General features: G+C 34.9%; 2 protein-coding genes across 4 annotated transcripts; one reads left to right on the top strand and one right to left on the bottom strand.

The window, feature by feature from the left end:
* The first annotated feature begins 8,098 nt into the window (after positions 1-8,098).
* On the top strand, positions 8,099-16,471 carry LOC103496436 (lysine-specific demethylase ELF6). 2 transcript variants are annotated; one of them, XM_008458283.3, is made up of 7 exons: positions 8,099-8,239; positions 8,364-9,592; positions 10,238-10,316; positions 10,439-10,506; positions 11,519-11,669; positions 12,974-13,707; positions 13,819-16,471. In XM_008458283.3, the coding sequence occupies exons 2-7, from the start codon at positions 8,494-8,496 to the stop codon at positions 16,056-16,058; spliced, it is 4,371 nt and encodes a 1,456-aa protein (XP_008456505.2). In that variant the 5' UTR covers positions 8,099-8,239; positions 8,364-8,493; the 3' UTR covers positions 16,059-16,471. The 2 variants fall into 2 exon arrangements, with proteins under 2 accessions (XP_008456505.2, XP_050938517.1); XM_051082560.1 differs by having other exon boundaries at positions 8,181-9,592.
* A 665-nt stretch (positions 16,472-17,136) lies between these two features.
* LOC103496438 (ABC transporter G family member 24-like) lies at positions 17,137-24,406 on the bottom strand. Of its 2 annotated transcripts, none has more exons than XM_008458285.3 (14): positions 23,935-24,406; positions 23,606-23,679; positions 23,213-23,485; positions 22,891-22,954; positions 22,655-22,801; positions 22,478-22,512; positions 22,293-22,366; positions 21,161-22,083; positions 20,026-20,322; positions 19,432-19,917; positions 19,062-19,210; positions 18,617-18,906; positions 18,385-18,518; positions 17,137-17,644 (listed from the first exon to the last, which is right to left on the bottom strand). In XM_008458285.3, exons 1-14 carry the CDS (start codon positions 24,156-24,158, stop codon positions 17,488-17,490), a joined length of 3,327 nt encoding a protein of 1,108 aa, XP_008456507.2. In that variant the 5' UTR covers positions 24,159-24,406; the 3' UTR covers positions 17,137-17,487. The 2 variants fall into 2 exon arrangements, with proteins under 2 accessions (XP_008456507.2, XP_008456506.2); XM_008458284.3 differs by having other exon boundaries at positions 23,213-23,488; positions 23,935-24,405.
* Between the last annotated feature and the right edge of the window lie 530 nt (positions 24,407-24,936).

Here is a 24,936-nt window from a genome sequence, read left to right as displayed (position 1 = left end):
AAATAAGTCTAGATCTAGCAAACTAATATCACATGGTCACGAGGCCCTTGTATTTTTTACTTTTGATAAAAAAAAAAAAAAATACTACGTTGATTTTATAATGTCTGAGAGGAAATAAAATGAACGTCGTATAAAATAAAGAACTTTGCACCAATACAATGTTTGACCATCGTCACTCTGACGATCAAGTTATTAATAGTTTAGAGAAAAAGGTGGAGAACGGAGAAGTTGAGATATTTTTTGAATGTTTCTCAAATGATTTGAACCCTTTTGATGATATAGAAAAATGTTTTTGAGATGGTCATTAGGCTAATTAATTTGACCGTTACTAATTTATCTCGTCATTACAAATGAATCCAAACACATATAGTTGGCTTCATAGATTGACATTGGCTCATAATTTGTCTAGGGTCGACTTCTATACTTAGGAAATATTTTTTTCTCACGACATATTCTATGAATTGATCCTCACAATTCTAGTTAATCTTAAGATATAAATTGATCTCTTTAGCTCTAAAAATTGGGTTTGCCACCATGATTAACTAAATAAAACAAATCACTTATTTGGATTGCTTCATTTATTCATCCTTTTACATTTAAATACTTAACCATATTTTTTACCCAACAAGGAATTTAATTTTCATTGGCATGAGTATGAAGTGAAGCTATACATTTACCAACCAAGAATTCAAAAGAGAAAAAGAAAAAGAAAAAGAAAAAGGAAAAACAAAAACAAAATATTGGTCACATTTCAAACCCATTAGAGCATATTCTTTGTGCTCAAAATTCAAGTTCCAAAGAAAGGGAAAAATTCAAAGATTTCCTACAAATTAGAAGAATGTACACATTGAAGAATTGTAACAAAAACACATTCCTTACAAGGTAAGTATAGTTTTGAATTCCCATTATCAAATCCAAACATTTCCTCAGCAGAATCAAGTAATATCTTAAACAAAGGATGTCTCAACACTCCAATCTCAATAACATATCTCTTCCAATCTTCACCCACATACACTACAAAATGACCCTTCGGTACATCTTTAGGATTTGCTTTTGCACCTTCTTTCACTACACCCCAGCACAACCACCACCACTTTTTCCCATACTTTACAACTTGACTTCCCAAATTCTTGCCCTTCTTCAATTTCCCTTCAATCATCTTGTCCTCCCAAATCCTAACCCTGATTGATCCGTCGTCTCTCAATCGTATCGGAGATTCGATATCCTCGACTAGAGATATGGGACTATATATATACATATATCTATATAGAAGGAAGTAGAAGGAGTCGTACTTGTGCATGCATTAAATGGTTGAAGGATAAGAGAGAGTGATGCTTTGGTTTGACTGCTATATTTAATATGGATAATGAGTTTGTTTTTTTGTTTGTCTGAATATATGAATGTGTTTAATTATAACAACAATAAGTAAAGAGAGAGCCAAAATTTGAAGGTTATGCCCCCACACACTGATAGCAAAACGGAAACAGGAATGGGACAGAGTTGGTTGGTAGTTTTTTTTCCTTCTTCTTCTCCTTCTTCTTCTTCTTTGTGCATATTTTGTTTGCATACTCTGTCTTTGGATAACTTAAATTAATTACTCTCTTTCGCTCATACATAGATGACGAACTTTTTGGCTCATTTTTCAAGACAAATCATTGGTACCAAAAGTAAAATATACTGTTTGTCTCCATTTAACTCCTAAACTGTAGCTAACTACTGTGAGTTGGTCAAATGATAATTTAAGATTGGTAAATTGTAGAAGTACAATCAAAATCTCGTAGAAGAAGATTCAAGATACTTAAGGAAGGGACAACTAGTTTTATTTGTATGGGATGGTTTGAGGTGAAACAAGAAACAAACCCACGAGCATTTATGTCCAATCATGTTAAGTTAGAGACATGTTGGAGGATCTTGTCTCTAACAAGTGGTATTATAGCCATGTCTTTTAGTTATGTTAGTGTGTCTCAACCAGTGGCATGTATGAACATTGTGATCTAAACTTAATTAGACAGAGAATGAGCTTCAGTGAAAAGGAGTCGCTTGGTTAAAAGTGATTAATTGGGAGTAAGCAAAACACATCCCCTTTCAAGGGGTGACCTTGTAGGCTAAAGCCAAATCTTTAAGTAACACCTATCTAAAGATCATACGTCCAAATATGTGGATGAAGATTAATAAGATTTTCTTTATGTCTCCAAAATCATAGCTGTCAATATATGTGGATGAAGATTGATGAGATTGAATTTGATGTTGGTGAAACAACCCTCGTAACAGAAGTCTTAATTAAGCTTGTGTGCTTAGCAAACAACCTTGTTAATTATATGACATATCTATGTTTTAAGATCATATGACTCGTTTCTCGTTGTAAAAAGTCTTGTTAATGAGATGTTTCTTCTTATCCATGAAGCAACAAATATTGGTTGTGTTAGAGATAACAAATCCCTCCATTGGGCATAAGCTCTTACGTCATTTTTACTCTCGATTTCACCCAAATGGTTTCATACTGTTAGAAATTGTTAGGATGTGCTCTCTCTATTCAATATGAGATTTTGATCAGAAGAAGTTGGCATTAGAAGGGAAGGCCTGGTGGAGTCATTATCCCTTGATGGTTTTGGCCCCATTTTTGTTTTGGTCCCAAAAGTTAACATTATATTAAATGTTTTACAGAAAGTTGTGAGGGTGTGTGGGGTTGGGTTTTCTTTTGAATGTGAAGCAAAAGCCTAGAGCTATAGCACACAGATTTAGCTTCAAGACAAAAGTTTCAAACATTTTTGTTTGTTGGTTGTTTTAGGAATTTTTATTTTTTATTTTTTTTTGAAAAAATTCAATCTATTGGTTTCTCTTTTTAATGACCAAACACATATCAAAACCTTTCATCATCAGCCTCATGGCCAACAGATTTGCAAAGATTTCCCATCTCCACACTCCAATTATTGGTATTGCCTTTTTTGCCCTTCTATTTCTTTACTCAATTTGAAGAGAAAGAAAGAAAGAAATAGAGAGAAAAGGATTGGAGATTTGGATTTGTATGGTTGGAGGGGAAAAGGGGGAAATCCTTCACATGCATGCAACATTATCAAAAATATATGGGTAAGAGGGAGAGGGAGAGAGAGAGAGAGGTGAAAAGTGATTTCAAAATGCTTACCATTTTAATTAGTTACTTAGTCTAAATACAATTATAACACAATTTTAAAAATATTTAAATTAATTAGGGTTGTAGGTATTAGTTAAGGCATACTAAAATGATGAGAAAGTCACAATGGTCACTACACCTTAGACTATTTGCACTATCCATAACTCATTCTTTCAATTGTCTTCGCCACTAGGCAAGTTGTCTCACACTCCTATAAGACACAGACCTTCTAAAAGTATAGATAGCTTCACATGAAAGTACTTTCATATGTTATAATATATGGGGACGATAATAATATATATAAGGTTAGAGATTAGGAGTGTTTGGAATAGGGATTAAGTAAGACTATCATACCCAGATCTTGCTATAGTAAATACTATTTAAAAATTTTCAATTAGCTATAGTCGAACCTCTTTTTTTTTCTTTCTTTCTTTCTTTCTTTTATAGTATTTATTATATGTGATCGTCTTTATTATTTGGCGTTCACAATTTTTTTTATTTTTTGCTACAATGTTTACCATTTTTTGTTAAATTAAAATAATTTATCCCTCAAACACATATTATTATTTATGTCCCCAATCACGTGTGGAGAATTCACTCTATCCTCACTATTTTAAGGCGAGGATGGAGGCAGAGCTTCTCTATCAGGGAATGACAAACCTAAACGTAGGAGGCAGTCCTTTCAATTGAGAAGATGTGAAAAACAATAGGATAAATATGAATGACAGCTCAACAACAGAATTCAATAGAAATGAACGTACGACATAAAGAGGGAGAATCTGAGAGTGTGAGAAGTGAGAGTATAGAATATTTGTAGTTTCTTCTTCTTTTTCTTTTCTTTTTTTTTTAATGAATATTGGCAAAAGAAGATAGGTTTTTTTTAGGATCACAAGAAGAATGAAAAAAATTAGAGGTTTACTTTGGATAAATGACAAATCTATTTTTAAATTGACAAAATAGCAAAACAGAAAAACTTTTAAATAAAAATTGGGGGAGCAATGCCTTAAATGCTCCTATCTAACTGACAAATGTGATTCATAAATACAGTTGTTTACTAATCTTCAAATATCCCCAAATACTCTATAATTAGATATCACTTTGTACCCACAATAGAATATTCTACTTTCCTCCAAAACAGAAAAAAAATCCCATCAAATCTTCGTCCGTTCTTCACTTCTCCGTTCATCCGTTCAAGCCTTCATCACATCTCCTTGGTTTCGTCACTTCATCCATTCGCATCTTCAAATCTTCGTTTGTTCGCCTTCGTCACTTCACTTCGAGTTCGCTTTTGTCCGTTTCTTTTCGCTTCCCTTCACTTTGAGTATGAAAAATCAACGTTCGTCCGTTCGCTTTCCTTCGTATTTTGCGTTTCGTTCGTTGGCTTCCATTCGAAACATCTTCAAAGGGGATTTCTACCATTTTCTGCTGTTCGTTCAAAGGGAATTCAACGTTTTCTGCCGTTCGTACATAGACCACGACAATTGTATCTTCAACATTTTCTGCCATTCAACGTTTCTTTCAAAGGGGATTCAAACTCCTCACATTTTTGTGAGTTCTTCAAATTTCCTTCAAGGAAAATACAGTGAGTTCCTTTCGTCACATGCCTTCAAATCTTTCGTGAGTGAAAATAATTGATAAAATTATTCAAAATGTGTGAAAATAATTAAATGAAAAGTATTGTGCTAAAATATTATTAAATTGACAAGATTTAATTTTCAGCACAATTGTAGGACAATTGCATAATCAATTTGAATCATCCCTACCGGTGTATCTGAAATTATTGTTTCATAAATAATGAAAAATAATGTTTACAATTTGAATGGGGTGGGATATATATTATAAATATATCAAATATTATCTTTGGCATAATCTTAGGGATTCAAACTAACAATCTAAAATTAACATGTAAAATTTGGATTTGAAAATAATGTTAGAAATTTGAATTAAAATCAACATGTAAAATTAGGATGGGATATATATCAAATAATTTCTTTCAAACTAACAATCTAGTGTAAAATTTAGATTTGAAAATAATTTTAAAAATTTGAATTGAAAACCTGAAAAATTAGGGTGAGATATATATCAAATATTATCTTTGGCATAATTTTAGGGATCAAACTAACAATCTAAAATTAACGTGTAAACTTTTGATTTAAAAATAATGTTAAAAATTTGAATTAAAACTAACGGTTTAGGGTTGGGAAATAATGTTAAAATGTCAAATATGTATTAAGTATTATTTATGTCTATTTTTTATAAATAATTTGAAGAATAAAAAAATGCAAAATAATTGAATTTATCTTTGGAGTTATTTTAGGGATATGAATTAAAAATTGAATTAAAATTGACAATTTCAAAGGATGATATAAAATGTAGATTGAAATTGTTATTAAAAATTTGTAATATGTATTATTTAATATATTTTTTTATAAATAATGTGAAATATAAAAAATCATCAATTACTTGATTTAAATCCTAATAATTTTGGGTGTTGAAACTAAAGTCATATCTTTAGGATGCTGGTTCAATATTTTGCAACAATAGAATATTTTTTTATTTAGTTAAGATTTACTATTTTGTTTGATTCTTTTGATCTCAGCCAAAAAAATTGGAAAAAATAATATGTCAGACGGTTTTGCCATAAATCAAAATAATTTTGGAATTTGTTATTTTTCTTTTTTCTATCCAATATTTTGCTATTTTGAACGTTTTCTCTTTTTTTTTTTTTTTTTTTTTTTTTGATAAATGTTTGGGCTTGAGCTTGTAGTAAGTGAGCTTCATTTTTAGGTTATTAAAAATTTGGGTAAAAAAATATGTGGACAATGGGCTATGTATTTAATTTAAAAATACAAATAAAATCAGGGGTCGAGGTTAGGGCGGGGATACCCTCCCAGTCTCAGATTTGTCCTCGATCATCGGTCAAATCGAGGATTTGCCGCGCCGATCGAGGCAAGGACTCGATCTTGCAGGGTTTTTTTTTTTTTTTGCCAACCATAATCCTTACCTCAAACACACCTTAAATATTTTATCCTTGAAGTTTGAGGCTTATGTTACCATCAGGTCTTTGAAGTTTTAAAAGCGACACTCTAATCTCTAGAATTTAGAATTTTTTTCTCTAAATGGTCATAGAGTGAAGTTGACATACAAACCACATAAAACTATCTTCTAAATCTCAAGAATTAAATTGTCATTTTTGAAGTCGTAAAGAATAAAATGAACACTAATCCAAACTTCAAAGACTAAATAATAACAATAACGATAATAAACATGGATACACTTTTATTTGAGGAAAGCCTGAAATTTATATGTAAAGTTCTCGTGGAAACAAAGCAAGGTCACAAAATTTCTTATAATAAAAGAAGATAAAAAAGTTAGTACTTTTACGAAAAGTGAGGATGGACATAGTTTAAATATTGTATATTGTTGAACTAAAAAAAAGACGAAATTTTGAAATTACAAAATTGTTTGAAATAAAGCAAAAATAAGGGAGACTATTTATATTTTTTTCACACATTTTGAATTCAAACTAAACCAATTACACATATCAATGGTTTAGAAGTTATCTAACATAAGCATAATCCAACAATATTGAGCATAAAAGTTCAAAACTCTATACCTCGTATAAAAAGTTTGTCACCTTTATACTTTTTAAAATGTATGCCGAATAGAATCCAAAAAACTATGTCTGATTTAATAATGATTTGAAAACAAAAGATTGAACGAAAATAAAGCATCGCTTTATGTTTTCAAACACGTGTTTGGTAATAGACTCAGAAATTGGAATAAATTTAAATAAAATTTCAAAAATATATTATCTTTATAAATAATAAATAATCTATGAATATTTTATATGTTATAGAATTTTTGTATAATTAAATACTATGCGAGGAATTCTCGTAGATAGCAAAAGAAATTGAAACTATTTACAATTATAGCAAAAAGAAAAAAAAATTAGACGAGATATAGAGAATTTGATAGATTTTATTATATTTTATAAATAGTTCAAACTTTTTGCTATATTTAAAAAAATGCCGATATAGTATATTTTTTTTAATAAATTAATTATTTATATAACATAAAATACTATTAAGTATATTATATTTTGTTAATATAATTCAATATTTTAAAATTTCTAAATTAAAAATCGAGATAATAATAATAAAAAAAAGTCTTTACTATTATTAAATTGAGAGAAAGGAAGAATAAACATAAAGATACAAGATAAAAGATAGTGGATAAAAAAAAACATATGTATTATATCTATTGTGACATTTTTTCAAATCATGTATACAACCTTTGTTTATAGAGTTTTCAGAATAACAGTTAGGAAACTAAATATAACAAAAGGACAAGAAAATTTTGGAGATTGATAAGAAAGTTAGTGGATCATTTTATTCAAATATAATTTATTAAATTTTCATAAAGTTATATAGTTTACAATCTATGGATTTTCAAATCTAAAAATAGCTTACACTCTTGAATTCCTAAATCTAAAAACATAATTCATATTGCTTACAGAACACATGTTTTGGAATGTAAGATTGAGTACGTACTTTGAATTATAAACAATACCTTATCTATTGAATTATAATCAAATGAAAGTATTAGAGTTAACCTCACTTAAAACATGTTCGAGTAGTTATCAACTTATGTAAGAAAAATTAAGAGAACATAACAAAATTTCTACTCTTGATCATAGGATGTCATGTCAGCTAAAAAAGATTATGTATGATTTATCGACAATAACACGAGTCTAGCAGTGTGTATGGAGACACAGAGAGTACACCAAATCTAAAAAGTTTCCACACTTATATACTAATGTTTTAAAAGGAAAGTAAAGAAAGTTATAAATTGGTTACTTTAATTCCATAATCCAAATATAAGTAAATACAGCTAAGCAACTATGACACAAAACATTTATTTATAAAGAAAAAAACCATGAAACAAAACACGGTGTATTTTAGCAGTTGAATATTAGATGTTGCTATCATGCGCATAATAAATAGGGCACTCGTGAGATCGGTCTTCCTTGGTTCTTTCTCATTGCTTGGGGTTTGTTTAGTTTAGAAGGTCAAATTTATCCCATTATCCTTCATGTTACAACAACAGGTGCTGTTTCTTGTTTATTCTCTTCAATTTCCAACTTATTTTCCTTCTCTGTTCAAGTTTCATGGTCCCTTTATTTGCAGTAATTTCAAATCAAGAACCGTTTTTTTGTAATTTTCAAATTTAGGGTTTCCATCAGCTTGGCCAATCTAGTCGGTGTTCATCATAATAGATTTACAAGCAGCGAGTTTTGTGTTCTTTTTCAAACTTATGGTGGCCACTGATTTCTGTAGTTGCAACTCTGATTTCTTTGTCTAATGGGTAGTCTTGAAATACCCAAATGGCTCAAAGGGTTGCCTTACGCGCCGGAGTTTCGGCCGACCGATACCGAATTTGCCGACCCAATTGCTTACATATCTAAAATTGAAAAGGAAGCTAGTGCTTTTGGGATTTGTAAGATTATTCCTCCATTTCCTAAGCCTTCCAAGAAATATGTCGTTAGTAATTTAAACAAGTCTCTTTTGAGGTCCACTGAGTTAAGTCGTGACCTAAATGGTGCAAAGGAGGGAGATGTTCGGGCTGTTTTTACGACTAGGCATCAGGAATTGGGTCAGAGTGTTAGGAAAACGAAAGGGGTTGTTCAAAATCCTCAGTTTGGAGTTCACAAACAAGTATGGCAAAGTGGGGAGATTTATACATTGGAGCAATTTGAGTCTAAGTCGAAGGTTTTTGCTCGTAGTGTGTTAAGTGGGATTAAGGAGCCTTCTCCTCTTGTCGTTGAATCTTTGTTTTGGAAGGCAGCTAGTGATAAACCCATTTATGTGGAGTATGCAAATGATGTTCCGGGATCTGCTTTTGGAGAACCTGAGGGTAAATTTCGTTATTTTCATAGGAGGAGGAGGAAGAGGAACTATTATCACCGGAGTAAAGAACTGTCTTCTGAACCTAAGGATGAGGAAATGGAATCTTTGACGGATTCCCTCTGTCGTGATAGTGGAGGCATTTCTAACAGGAATGATCTGAACACAAGTTCAGAGATGTTGAAGCCATCTACTTCCACGGAGGATGTTTCACACAATTCGCGAGGAAAGAGTTCAGATTCTTGTATTAATATGGAAGGGACGGCAGGTTGGAGGCTTTCAAATAGCCCTTGGAACTTGCAAGTAATTGCACGGTCTCCTGGATCACTTACGCGTTATATGCCAGATGACATTCCGGGGGTTACTTCTCCAATGGTTTACATTGGCATGTTGTTCAGTTGGTTTGCATGGCATGTTGAAGATCATGAGCTACATAGCATGAATTTTCTTCACGTAGGCTCTCCAAAAACTTGGTATTCCATTCCTGGAGATCAGGCATTTGCTTTTGAGGAAGTAGTAAGAACTCAGGCATATGGTGGCAGTGTCGACCACCTAGGTATGAATTCATTTTGGTTAAGCAATTGTGTGTTTTGTGTTTTTATGGGGGTGGGAGGTTAGGACAACATTTCTAAGTACATTCTTCTTAAAATAGAAATAGAAAATTCTAGTATTTTCCTTTTCTTTTTGCTAAACAAGCCACTTTCATTAAGAGAATTGGAAGTATGGTAAGGCCACTCGAAAATAGATACTAGATCAAGATAGTAGCCATTAAAAGGGAAGATAATTACTTAAGAGCCTCCCTCCTCCCTATAGGTGACTACGCATTTGCTTTTGAGTAAGTAGTAAGAATCTCAGGCTTCTGTACCACAAAGGGAGTAGGGATAAGCAATTGTGTTTATGCCTTTTTTTTGGGTGAGAAACTAGGACAGGATTTTATAATACATTTTGTTAAATTACTTTCACGAAGGCGATTAAAAGTATAATATGCCATACCAAAATAGAATCTAGCTCAAGTAAACTGCCTCTAAAGGGTTCCTCCTACGTTGAAAATTGAAACTCAATGGAGGGAATTATTTAAATTAGATTACTTTAATTAACTCATATTCTACTAGTTGAATGGTTCTTGTTACACTTGAACTAGGTGAAGATTCTTTCTTTCATGTCATTGTTATAACTCATGTTCAGTTACTCTTATTCCCAGCTGCTCTTACATTACTGGGTGAGAAGACTACGCTTCTATCACCTGAGATAGTGATTGCATCAGGTATTCCTTGCTGCAGGTAAGTCATTTCTTCCACTTTTCTTATGTTAATTGTTTTGGAGCTTGGACTAATACTTGCTCTGTCTTTTTAGATGTCCTTGCTGGTGTTCTCCTCATGTTAACTTTAGTGTTTTCCGTTAGGTTAATCCAGAACCCAGGAGAATTTGTTGTCACTTTTCCAAGGGCTTATCACGTTGGGTTCAGTCATGGTAATTTCTCATTAATATTCTTCTTATTATACTGGTATACTAGCATTGTGATACTTGAAAATTTGCCTTTGTCAATACACTTTTGATGTGGTAGTTTTGTGCACTTGTTTCTGTGAAATGGAAGTTAAAAACTCTGGTTGAGATCTATGTTAAGTTTTGGTATCATAAATGTATATCTAGATCTTGTACAAGTAGGTACCCTTTCAGATGGACATGAAATTTTTTAAATGAGCTGGAGAAAGTTTAGAGGCTATTAAACCCACTCTCCTCCTAGTATTAAGAGTTTAAGATGGGAGAAAATTCCCACTTTGAAATTTAGGGTTGATAGCTAACTTTGCGGTTAATTTTTCTATTGTTGTTGGACTTGAAGTTTGAACTTATAATCTACTAGTTGAGTCTAAGACCACTACATGCTGCTTATTATTTTCTGATGTTTTATCAAGTGCTGTCAGTTTAGTCTGACGGACATCATTTTATGGAGTAGTGCTGATAACTGAATTTCCTTCTCTTGTTTTTTATGCAAACATTTTATCAATAAAGTAGTCGAGTATTGATATTTTGGTCTTTTAATTGTAACTCTGTATGGTGTCTCTTAGAATGGGCATTGTTGGTTTTTACCATGTTTGTGTTTATCTTCGTCGCATGGTGTACTATCACATTTTCTCTTGTATATTTGATGGAGGAGACATTTGTATATTTTGATTGAATTCCATGCTATAAATAATCCTTTCTTGCTTGCAAGGTGTATGCGGTGTTATGAGATATTTAGGGGTAGAGGAACAATAGAATGTTCAGAGGTAGGGGTAGGGACCCTTGCAAGGTTTCATGTTTCACTTTGGGCTTTGGTATTGAAGGTTTCCTGTAATTGTTCCCTTGGTAAAATTGTACTTGGTTGGAATCCCTTCATGGGGTGTTTTGTGGGCTTGTTTCTTTGTATGCCCTTATATTCTTTCATTTTTTTTCTCAATGAAAGTTGATTTTATCTTAAAAAAGTTAATCCTTTCTTCAATAGGCTTTAACTGTGGGGAGGCTGCTAATTTTGGAACTCCACAATGGCTCAGTGTGGCCAAGGACGCTGCAGTTCGCAGAGCTGCAATGAATTACCTTCCCATGCTTTCTCATCAGCAGCTCCTATACCTTTTGACAATGTCCTTTGTTTCAAGGTTTGTTTATCTTTTGTTTGTTTGCTTATCTTATATTTGTTTGTCAAGGGATGACTCAAGTTCTTGCATTGCATGTTGCCAAAATGGCTTATTAATAGAAGTGGCTGTTTTTAAAATTTATTACTTTTGGTTGCCCTAAATGAAAATAAGTGGTGTTGTAATTGATATTGACACATTTCACCAATTTATCTTTATCTATACAGAGCATATGATTTGGGAAAATTTGAATGAACCATGCTCCATTATAGACTATAGTTATGGTCATGGAGACCTACGTCTAATCTTTGCTAGACTGATACCCATGATTGCCATTTGAAGCTTGGTTGGCTATATGATTTATTTTTACATAGACAAACTTAATCTCAGTATGGCTATTACCATTTACGTGAGAATTCACTAAGTGTTCTAGAGTGGCTTTATATGGAAGCCCTATGCCAAATACAAGTACATCAAGAAGGTTGTTTAACAGAATAACAACCTATGATCAATCTTACAACCAAATATCTCAAGTTAGCTCTAAACCAACTGACAAACATCAGTAATCAAGCACAATAGCTCTAGCTAATTGTTTTCCTTAACGACAGGGAGATTTTCTAGTCAAATCACTTTGTACCTCTAGCAAGATTAACTGGTCAATCCTCAAGGCGGTTAGGCATCTGGAGGCATCTTTGTACTTTTAGGTTGAGACTTCTTGGTGGTGAGGGAAGTTATCTTTAGTGGTTCTACTTGTTTTATAAATTTTCTTTTGCTGGGGATGGGATCTAAACAATGGGCTTCTTGTAAAACTTGCTGACCTTTACTTGAAAATTGTTGGTGCATAGGAGGGGATTTTAATGTTTTGAGTGGTTCCAAATCTTTGACTCAAATCATGTAAAGGTTACTGAATGAATTGATGGCTTATTCCATACCAAAATTTTTGTGGTCATCCTCAACAGTCAGTTTGGTCTAATATGAGGGTGCCCAGCTTGTTCAGACTTCAATAGATGAATTCTCTCTCGAGGGTTTGGATTTTCAGCTTGTTCAGACTTCAACAGATGAATTCTATCACGACTAGTGTTTTGCCCCTGTTCAAAATAATAGTAATGATGGTGAATGGGGTCTACCTTCTTGAGTTGACTGGTTATATTTTACGTCTATATGTACTTTTCCCTTTATACCTGATTTGTGCATATTTTATGTATTTTCTCTTCTTATTGCATCTACAACAAATTGAATTAATTCGCTTGCTGTGTCTCTGTGTCTCTGCTTCAGCGATCATCTAACCAGTTCCCCATATTTGTTATGTTTGCATCTTTGGATCTCAGAGTACCTAGATCATTACTTCCAGGTGTCCGGAGTTCACGGCTTAGAGACCGGCAAAAGGAAGAGAGAGAATTGATGGTGAAGAAAGGGTTTGTTGAGGACATTTTAAGAGAAAATAATATGTTATCAGTTCTCCTAGAAAAAGAATCAAGTTGTCGAGCAGTGTTGTGGAATCCAGACATGCTTTCATATTCAAGTAATTCTCAAGTGGCCAATACAAATTCTGCAGTTGCAACCTCACCCAGAGAAAATGTTTCGTGCAACCACGTGGAAAGTCTTGACAATAAGGTCAAGAATATGCAGAATTTCATTGATGAGATGACCTTGGATTTAGAAACTATGAATGATATTTACTTGGAAAGTGATGATTTGTCGTGCGACTTCCAAGTAGATTCTGGGACACTGGCATGTGTGGCATGCGGTATTCTCGGCTTTCCATTTATGTCTGTGGTACAGCCGTCAGAGAAGGCTTCAAAGGAACTTTATGTTGATCATCTGGCTATTCATAAAAGGGGAGGAGATTTTGGATCAAAGGATGCTCACTGCTCTTCTGTACCTGATGTTACTTGTCTCTCAGGGAATCTTTCAGTAGCATCAGTTCCCAAGTTTGAGAAAGGCTGGAACGCATTTAGTAAATTTCTGAGACCTCGAAGTTTTTGCTTGCAGCATGCTGTGGACATAGTAGAGTTACTGCAGAAGAAAGGTGGAGCGAATATACTTGTTATTTGCCATTCAGGTATGGTTGGCCTTAAATTAATTGGTTTATCATTCTCTAGCTTTTGTTTCATAGTTTATGAAACTGCTTTTAATTCGGTTGATCGATCCTTACTGTTTGAATATTGGGTAGATTATCATAAAATAAAGGCAAATGCAGTGGCAATAGCAGAGGAAATTGGCAACAATTTTGTTTACAACGATGTTCGGTTGGATATTGCATCTGAGGAGGATCTGAGGTTAATTGATCTTGCAGTTGATGAAGATCGTGATGAATGTCGAGAAGATTGGACCTCTAGATTAGGAATCAACTTGCGGCACTGTATTAAAGTTAGAAAAAGCTCCCCAACAAAGCAAGTTCAGCATGCATTGGCATTGGGTGGTTTGTTCCTCACCAGAGACCAAGGCTTCAATCTCTCCGCCCTCAATTGGCTATCTAAAAGATCACGCTCAAAGAAGATGAATCATCTGCAGCACAGAAAGCCATTCCAGAGCATGCCACTTAAGGATGAAGTTGGGAGGGAAAAGTCTGATTGCAGAATAGTGAAAAGTGAAGAAAAGTTTTTCCGATACTACAGAAGGAACAAGAAATTGGGAGGTTCTACAGGTGTTGGTTCAGTTACACAGCCAGCTAGCAGTGGAGATTCAAGTGACCTTTGTAATGTTAGGAGTGTCAGAAGCAATACAGCAGAGTCTGTAATTCCTGATTCCAGTGGGACGAGCAGTCAGCAGGATGTAGTGCTTCAAGACAAAAGTGAGCCAAACAAAAAAACTGTATTGCCAAGCGATACTGATAATGGTCCACTTGTCAATGCCATTGATATATCTTCTGATATGCATCAAGAGCAAGAAATAATTGAAAGTTGCAATAAAACAAATCAGGAACGTGATATTACTTCTGAGGGCCAATCACATGCTGGGGCTGATGTGTGTTTGGATGAAGTTAATCTTGCTGAGTCCTCAGGTTTACATAGTTCCAACCATCCTGAGAGTTCAAAAGTGATGTGCAATGAAGATATAAAGAGTTCGTGTGGTGAAGCTTGTGATGACATGGCTGAGGATGGCAATGTTGGAGAAGAAATTGAGATTGCCAACAGAATAAAAGATAAGGAGGAAGATTCTTGTATTTCTATCCCAATAAAGCTGCAGCATTGTTCAGCTATTCCAATTCATAGCCAATTTAGTCATTTAGACGATAGAACAGAAAGAGAAATGAATTCTACATCTAGAAGCAACGGGAGTGAGCCCATTTTGACTAATACTGGAACACCAGATGTTGCTACTTCTAACTCGAGGGACAGAACTCCTGAAGTTTCAAAGGTGGTTTGTGAAGCCACGAATTTATGCAATGCTGTGACATCAAATGAAGCAGAAGTTGAAATTCTATCTGTTTCTGGTGTTGACGTTCAGTTGAAAGCTCATCATTCGTCTTGTTTAGCAGATGAAAAATCTATCAAATATCTTGGAAGCCAGGAAGATAGAGATGGCTTTTCTGATACTTTGATACCGGGTACGAGGGTTGAGGACACACCTACCGAACCTAGAAGTCCAATGGATGAACCTGTTTCCAACACTTGCATACTAGGGGAAAGCTGTCCCATGGATGTTGAAGCTAGTGGAGAAGCCTGTGATAGAGAAAACTTGACTGGTGAAAAGACTAGTGATGATGACATTGAATGTGCGGATATGAGTATAAATAGGCATATTGAGAATCCTCCGATCCAATCGGAGACTGGTGATGTTACTGAAATTTGTTCATCAAAGCACAAGTCTAGATTAGATGTGGTAAAGAAAAGGAAAAGAAAGAGAGAGGAGGAGCTTTTAATCGAAAATGAGTTCAGTTCCTTTGACTTTATACGAAGTCCATGTGAAGGGTTAAGGCCAAGAGTTGTGAAGAATTTAACTAATAGAAGTGGCACTGATGTCAATGTAGATGTACAGGAGAAACCAGAGAGAAATAGAGTAAAGAAACGGTCAGACAGTGTTACTCCAAAGCCTAAGAAAGAAACTAAAAAAGGATCTTGCAAATGTGACCTTGAAGGCTGCCGCATGAGTTTTAAGACCAAGGCAGAACTAACCTTGCACAAACGCAACCAGTGCCCACATGAAGGATGTGGAAAAAGGTTCAGCTCCCACAAGTATGCAATGTTTCACCAGCGTGTGCACGATGATGACAGACCTCTGAAGTGCCCATGGAAAGGTTGTTCGATGTCATTCAAGTGGGCGTGGGCTAGGACCGAGCATATTCGAGTGCACACAGGAGAGAGGCCATACAAATGCAAGATAGAAGGTTGTGGTCTGTCTTTCAGGTTTGTGTCAGATTATAGTCGACATAGACGAAAAACCGGGCACTATGTTGATCAACCCGCCTGAATGTTCAGGCCAGTTTGTTTCCTTGTGTAGTGAAGAAAGGGCTGAAGAAGCTCAATGTAGTGTTGTACTTCTAAACTTAGGTTCACTGATAGTCATGTTAGTGGTCATCAACTTATTTATTCAGAGATTTGTATAGTTTGCTCAAGGTAACTGATGATATCTCTGGCTGGAATGGAAGCAAAACCAAAAGGTTGTTATGGAGTTTGGTATACATATACCATGGAAAGATTCTATCATCCTTTAGAAAAGGATTAACTCTCCTTTTTTGTTGCAAATGTGGAGAGAATTTGTATCTTGTAAAGAGAGAGATTGGAGGATGTTGGAAGACTTCCATCTTGAAAAGCATACTTGGATATGTTTCAAGTCATGTTACTTCCAAAATTTCCCAAAACCAGCCTTCCTTTTATTCTCAACCTCTCCATGTATAAATTTTGCGAGTAAATTGAAAATTAGCGATGATTAGGTGTTAGGATGCATGCATACAAGATTTTTCCGTTTAAAAAATATTTAATGGAAAGTATCGAGGTTGGCGTTGTGATTTTTTTTTTTAATATTGATGCAACGTTGATTTTAATAAAAAAAATATATTGAAAAAACTATGAAAACAAAAAATTAAATAAGCAATAAATAGATTACACTTTATACTTTTAAACAAGGTAAGGAAAGTTTATCGATTCATAATTATAAAGAGATAATTGATCAATCTTATTGGATCTCAATTTCAAATGTAATCGGATTGTCTCTACTTTTTAATTGTATCTCTTAGTAGTTGATTGTGGGTTTTACGAGATTACATAACATATGTAAACAACAAACATGAATAAATGGAGCTCACTTTTATGTTGTTTATGATATAATAAAAATATTGGTGTTGAATTTATTTATGATATAATAAAAATGCTGGTTGATCTGTTGCGTTATTTCAAACTTCCACATATTTGAAAACATCAACATAGGTTTTTATTTATTCTTTTTATTGTTTGTGATTGTAGTGATGATATATCATACAAAAACTGGAAAAAGGGTCCAATGGTGAAGCAAAACCACCTATAGTTTGCACTTTATACGCTTGTATAACTATGACAAAACACCCCAAATAAGGGGAAACTCAAATTGATAAATTTGATCTTGAAGAATCCTAAAATGTTACAGAATACACTTGTATTTAATGGTTAGTAACTACAACTATAGATAAAAATATACAAAGAAAGAGACATGATTTGGCTTATCTACTTTTAACTTTCATCATAGAATACAATGAATGAGCCAAAAGAAGCAACAAAGCCAAACAAAGAATAAGAATCAAAATATATACAACCTCTGAATTGGATCCTTCAGGTGATGCGTAAATCCAAAGCTTCTTAGGTGTAATGTTGCTAACTACTTGAAGCAAATGAGAGAGGGGACTGAATTGGACATAGTTAAGGCATCACTTTCTTCGAAAGATCAACATACATACATACGAAAATATCCGAAAAATCACCCCGGTAACCATTAGGAGAAGTAGGCATAGGCCCCAGTCATGAAGGTCAAACCCACTTCGATTCAAAGCTCCACAGCGAGTTATCAGCCACACTCCATCATATCTGCAGAACACAGCCAGTTATCTTAGATCAACCATTTCTGTCCACAAATAAAAATTTAGTTAAAAAAATCAAATCATTTTTTGGTCCTCTTTAGGCAGAAACGCAAAGTTTTGTGACAGTTTAGCTTCTTTACAATTTTGCGGAGGTTTCGGATGAGAAATAATGGAATTTTAAGACAGGTTGAGAGATCATGTGAAAAAGTTTGATATGTGGCTAGGTCTAGTGCAAATATGAGCTTGGTCTTGATCTTTTGGATTGGACTCGTTTTCTCTAGACTCCTTTTTTGTTAGGGCGATCATGCTTCAATTTTCAGAATTTTAACATGGCTAATAAGCCAGTTGATAGCAGCAAAGCTGCTAAATGGGACATTCTAAGCATAGTACAAAATTCTGTACTATCTCACAATGGGAACCAAAATCAAGAGCAAACATGAATATGAATACTCTAAGGGGCGGTTGGCTCATCAAAGAAGTTGATATAAACAACTCAACTTCAATAGCATACACTATTGATGTTTGCACATTTGGTAAGTTACTCTATCTTCCCATCTTTGTCTCCAGAAACTCCATCTTTCCCTCTATCTCTACTTTTCACATTTTTCGAGTAACTTTATCTTTCCCTCTTAATCTATTTTTCACAATTGTCGAAGAACTTCATCTTACAACTCTACACCCCAAACACAAACTTGTTAATTCTATTCAATGAGCTGAACGCCCCTGACAAGGAAACTGCAGTCATACCTTTCAGCATTTGAAATCACTAATGCTTCCACAGCCCATTTGGGGTAGCAAAAATCAGATAGAGTCTTCAATGCTGAACTAGTTTGAGTCCTTGTTATAAAGAGGGTTAATACAACAGGAAGAATGGCTGACCACTGTATAAAACAATAGATTTTTTGTTAGTGAAAACACAAGAAAACATGGATACTCAAATCAGCAAGCAAAGCTTGTGTATGCACTGCTTTTCACTCACCAGTTGGGCTGCACCTGGCTGAAAGAGGATGGCCAAAGCATAAGCAATGCCAGTGACACAGTACAAAAGGCAGAGTAAAACAACATAATGATCTGTAAAGGAAGATCTTGGGTTTGTGAAGGAATAGAACATAGAGAGATACACCAACGGCTTAATCACTGTATTGAAATGGTCGACTGTATCCTTTGCGAGAAAATAAGCCAAACTGCTCATCCCAGAAGAACTCTCTCTCCAATACTCTAACTTATCCAAAGAAAATGTTCTCAAAGCCGCAATTTTTCCTAGAAGGGCTGAAATCAAGGACAGAAACATGGTCAGTGGTTATGTATTGAAGCCCAGATAAAAGAAAACATACTGCGCGGAAAAAACGAACAGAGGTAATAAGTAAATAAGTTGGCATTCATCGTTCATGGAAAGAGATAAATAGAAAGAATTGGTGACTTACAAACTGCAATAACTGTGAAAGCATAGCCACTAACACCAAATGACTGGTCGCTTACATTTGAAATAGATCCAAGGCAGGCACCAGCAAGAAGTAAGATCATATAATCTATAACTTGTATTTTCGAGTCCCGTAATCGCTGCTTACCTATTCTGAAAATTCATGGTTATGATAGAGACCATATGTCAGCAATTAATGATAAGAGATCATGAAAATATACAAAGGTGTAAAGCTATGAGAACTGGAACACGAAGACTTGCTTGACACAACATATCTCAAGATCATTTTTGTTGAAGATTTCTAATTGATAGTTGTAAATTGTTATATTTCTTTTAAAAAATTGGAAGGAAAATGAAAAAGAAATATAATGTACCTCCCAAGAAAGTATCTGTACTGTTTTAGTATGCCTGGAGTTTTTCGATGGGACAGATCTTTGGTCTTCAAATGCATTCTTAATTTGTCATGATGCTCTTCAACATTACTTCTCATGCCCTGCCATAACTCCCCAGCGAAAGAAGGTTGTCGCTCACCAAGAACACGGTTTCTTGTTCCATTAGTTTGCTCAATGTCTGCCGTGCTTGTCGAGTGTCTGACTGAGTTCTGTTGCAAATCTTCCGGCACTGGGTAGCCATTATGAAGCAACCATCTAACAGGTAGCTCTTCATAGCTAATATCTGCATTAGGAGTCACTATACCCTCCAAAATATCAATGAAGTGATCTGGAGGGGTAACACGCTCTGGGACATTGATTCCAAGGCCAGAAAAGTATTCTTCAACTCTCCTTGCTGGTCCATGATAAACAGTAAAACCGCCTTTTGCAAGAAGAACCAAATCGTCGAACATTTTGAATAAGGTGTAGCTGAAACGAAAAATCTCACATTAGTAAACAAGGGGCATAATCAAACAGGCAACCAAGCCAAAAAGATGAAAAAATGGATTTTTGCATATGTATGGTTGGAAAAGTTACCTTGGTTGATGAACCACCATGCAGATGGTCACACCTTCAAGAGCTTCTCTCCTGAGTGCTCTAAGAAGCAGTTGGGAAGAAGAGCTGTCCAAACCAGATGTTGGCTCATCTAACAGCAAAACTGAAGGCTCTATCACCATTTCTAATCCAACATTCACCCTCTTCCTTTGACCTCCAGAGATTCCTCTCTTTTCCACTGTCCCGACCAAGGAGTTTCGCACAGTCTGGAGCCCCAAGAACTCAATAACTCTTTCAACAATTAGAACTTTATCTGCTTTGGACAAGTCCACAGAAAGCCTACGACAGTAGGTAGTCCATTATTAAAATGCATACAGACAGTAATGAATCTCGGCAGAAGCAACCAAAATAATACAACCAGACAAGTAGATATACAACTCTAGAAAATAAGTTTGTCAATAGTTCTTGGATGAAATAGTTATCAGTCTTGAACATAAAACAATATAACTAAATTTCTTTTGAGACTTCATAACTTTTTCTTCACTGCAGAATGTAATGAAACTAAATGTTGGTATGCCCCTATTTAAATGCGTCTAGCTGCTAAACAAAATATGCAATAGAGGAAGCTTATGCCAGAAATTAGCTCAAGTCAGACGATGCATCAATTTCCCATATCAAGTTGTCACTTTATCTCTCAATTGCCTATCTCGTGCTTTCTAGATGGTTTCCGAATTCCTCAACGGATTTCTCACAGGGCACTTGACATATTCCTCGTTACATAGTATAAAATCGTAGCTTATTTGTTCATCCCCGTTCATCCAAATGTGATGTTCTTTAGTAACATCTATAACTCAAGCTAATTGCACATGATGATCATCATTTATAATTATAACCCTGATTTCAGATGTCAGAGGATCAGTGACACAGACACAAGGAACTCTAATGACTAATTTCTTTGAAATGAGGGAAATTCCCTTGAATAGTTCGTGATTATGTACTGAGAGAGATAATTTAAGCATGAATAACAAAGGAAATTAATTATGCAATCCAGAAAATCAAAGTTTAAATCTTGTAGTCAACCATAGTCAATATGGTCAAAACAGTTACAAGGTAAAGCATTAAATAAAATAAATTTGAAGTAGATAAACAACTAAATAAAGAGGAAAAGTTCAAATACCTGCAGTTCGCACTGAACCATAGATTCTCTTCCACTGTCAAGTTCCCATGTACGATATCATCTTGAGGCACAAAACCCATAATTCTTTTATAGGACAGAATTGATTCATTCTTTCCATTTATTAGAATAGAACCTGTAGTCTTGCATCCAATTGCTTTTCCAGCCAAAGCAGAAAGAAACGTTGTTTTCCCAGCCCCAGATGGGCCCATGACAGCAGTAATCCGACCAGGCTTAATGTTTCCAGTGACACACCTCAACAGATGCTTGTTTTTTGCTTTCAAAGTAAGATTTAAATCTTTAAAAGAAACTTCAATAGGAGGGCGCCTTTTATTCTCAGGATTAGTTGCCATTTTAATTACACCAGAGAAAGTAAGATTTTGATCCTCTTGCTGCTGAGCTTTTTCTTTCTCAAGTTGCACATAAGCATACTTAAAAATCTGGCTGTGAGTGCTTGAACGCTTTCCCTTTGGGATATGTTTCTCAACATCATCACCCCCAGATTCAAAATGAATGCCTACATGACCATTCGGGTCTTTTTCAATTTCATGTATTATCTCCATGAGATCAGTCTGGTTATCTTTTCTTCCTTCTATATGTTCAGATGAAGCCATTGACGTGGTTGGGATATGTGAATGTGAAGTTGATAAATCATCATCTGTTACAGATTCAGATTGATCCAAAATCTTGAACTTTTCTGTACCCGAGTTCTTCACACGTGAGAACTTTCGTGATAGTTGAACTTGCAAACCACTAGCATGCTTCTTTGCAGCATCTTTTGCAGCTTTCCACCTTTGTTGTGCTTTGGCTGTTGCTTTAGCACTTTTTGCTGCTGCCTCCCTTGACTTGGCAAGTCTCCTTTCTCTAGCAGCAAGAACTTGGTCGGAGAAATTGTAAATTATGAGAAGCAAAGTGCTCAAAGCCACCTGCATAAGCAGTAAAAGAGCCGGCTCTTATCCCTCATATTACCCTACTCTTACTAGAGTTGATACAAGACTTCTCTATTTTCAGAATTATGGATGGAAACACAAGAAAATAACACTTGAAAACTCAAATGAAAAGGAAAAGTTGAATATATCACGACGCTTGATTGGCAATGCGGAGACTCAGATTTTGACTTGGATAGATGACTTACCAAAAGCATTACTCCATAAGCGTGAATATTTTGATTTGAAGAGTTTGCATCACATGAAGTAAGCTTGAAACATCCTGCAAGATGTCCATAGTAGAATAACTAAATATCAATAATATGTCAAAAAGAACATCTATATTCCTTAGACATCTGTTGGAAAGTATATGAAATTCAGCAAAAGCACTTACTATTCTGAGAAGTTGAACCCATTCTGCAGTAATTTCTGCAAAAACAGCAAAATAGATAGATATGATTAGAAAGCTAGATATTCTTTGCCCTGTTACCTAAGAAGCGTTATTAAATAGTACAGTTTGAACCAAGAAACATTGGTTTACAAAAATCAGTGGTTAGATATAGGTCAATACCCAGTATCACAAGGAAGTTTTTTGGTGCTTGTTGGACAAAATGATCCCTCGGAACAGAACATTTCACTACTACGATCAACATCAGCCCACATATTTGCTCCTCCACAGGTATGGTTGGGCCGCCCCGGCGGTAGTTGGTAAAGGTATCTGCAAAACCAAGAAAATGGATAACTTCATTGGGACATTATGCTGAAGACCATACACAAGTAACATACAGAGTTAAGTTTTGTACTTACGGTTCGCATACTCCAGTTGTTGCGTTCAACTTAGCAAGAGGACAATAGGATCCTAAAGGACATGCTGGCAGATGCAATAATACAAGATGAAAACATTGTTAGAATGTGAGAGACTTCGTGCACAGCCAAGGGGAGAAGCATAAGATCACAAATCAGCAACTTATAAGGGTACAAAACAAGCTTATAAAAGCTCAAAATTTACAAGGAGCAATGAAAATGAAGAACTTTCTAGATATTCAATACACTTCAATTACTCCACAATAATATATGTAGATTACAGTCAAATGGTTAATAGCAAGCAGTTATAGGTCAAAATACTTACGTATCATGCATGTAAGACCCTGAGGACAAAAGAAACCCTCACAACAAGCTTGGCAATCTTGCACTCTTGAAGGAATTTGCAGGGAATTACTAAGGTCAACGTGCTGATCAGGACCGACACTACATGCCCATCCTGGCTCACAACCAGAAGCCCATGATGTCAAATTGCAGTTCTTGTTGAGTTTCAAGAAGGAACCACTTGCAGGATTTTGAAGAATGATACTATCAAAGTAAAAGTTGACTTCTGCTGCAGTACACAGACGCTTTGTGAAATCTCCTGTCGCAAAACCAACACAAGATAGTAATCAATACCATGTGCCTGAAGCTAATTATTACAAAAATGGAAGAGTTTCCTTTTTTACTTTTCTTCTTTCTCCTTAAGGATTACTCATACCATTGGTCTTCTGAAAGCAAGAAGACAAGAACTCCAGATTAGAAAAGTTAAAGGCTCTATTCCAATCAGCATCCCTAAAAAGCCATAAAACCATCCAAGTTTCAGACTGAATGAAAATCTAAGGAAAATGTAAAAACTAAGAATCATTAAGCTAAAACAAAAAAGGCTCCTAGCTCAAGATTTCATAATGGAACTTCATATCACATCTCAGAAATCCAGAAATGAGTAACGTGCAAACCAAGATTCCACATCCATTCCATTTCTCTCAAATTCTCAACAGCCAAACAGAGCAAAAAATTGAGAGTACAAGGATTAAAAAGAAAACTCACGTGTCCCTAGAGCAAAAACGGAAGCGGCTACTGAGTTCTGTGTTAATGGTTGAACTCAAATTGGAGAGCTGACCATTGGCAATCGACAAGATAAATGGAAGTGCTGCAGGGCTGGCAAGCTGATTGGCATCCACATTCTGGCTATAAACAAACTGATTCCAGCTGAAACCCACGAGGAGTAAAAGAAAGAAAACGAAAGAAATTGTGGGGTTCTTCAAGTTCATAGCTTTAGAAGAAATATGAACATATGAAGCAAAAAAATTGAAGTAAGAAGAGAAATATGAAGATCTAAAGAAAACGGAGAAATGGGTTTTGTAGGATGGAGTTTGAAAAGCTCAACGACCATATTGGTCATGGCCGTCAGAGGTCAAAATAGGAAAGTTTGGTGATTTAGAGAGAAAGACAGGAACGTGGGGTCACGAAGGAGGCGGCTGTAAGTTTTTTCAGGTAAACAAGTTGCCATTGGGAGGATTTTAGACGCCAATTTGACGGACTTGGGAATCTTCTTCTTCTTTGAATTGTAAATAGAAGCCAGTTGTTGGATATCAATGCTATGCAGCTTCCTCTATCTCAATTAGGTGAATTTTTGCAAAGATTAATTGATATGAAAATGGGATGATTTCCTTTCTTGAATATACCAAGTGAATGTTTAAACTTTCGACCTTGAATTAAGGAGAAAGAGATATTAATTACTAAGCTAAGTTGCTATAGTTGAGTTTGTTGGTTGAACAATATAGATTAAAAGTTATTAATTTGTATTTAACTTTGATAGAAGAGGTTAGAGGTTTGAGTGAAAAAAAGATTATGTTTTTTCAAAATTTCACCTTTTTCTTCTCTTCTTCTTCTCTAGTTTGAGCTAATAATATGATGTTTAAGGCTCTATTCGGCATTGCATTAGCTACAAGTTATTTGAAAAAATCTTAACCATTCTTTATGTTTGGTAAGACATATTTTAGTTAAATCAGTTAGAACTTTTTTTAAACCAGCTAATTTCACGAATAC

Source organism: Cucumis melo, chromosome 3 (assembly GCF_025177605.1).
Source record: "Cucumis melo cultivar AY chromosome 3, USDA_Cmelo_AY_1.0, whole genome shotgun sequence".
NCBI classification, from domain to species: domain Eukaryota; kingdom Viridiplantae; phylum Streptophyta; class Magnoliopsida; order Cucurbitales; family Cucurbitaceae; genus Cucumis; species Cucumis melo.
The sequence above is the reverse complement of the archived record's forward strand: the minus strand, read 5'-3'. Positions and strand labels throughout refer to the sequence as shown.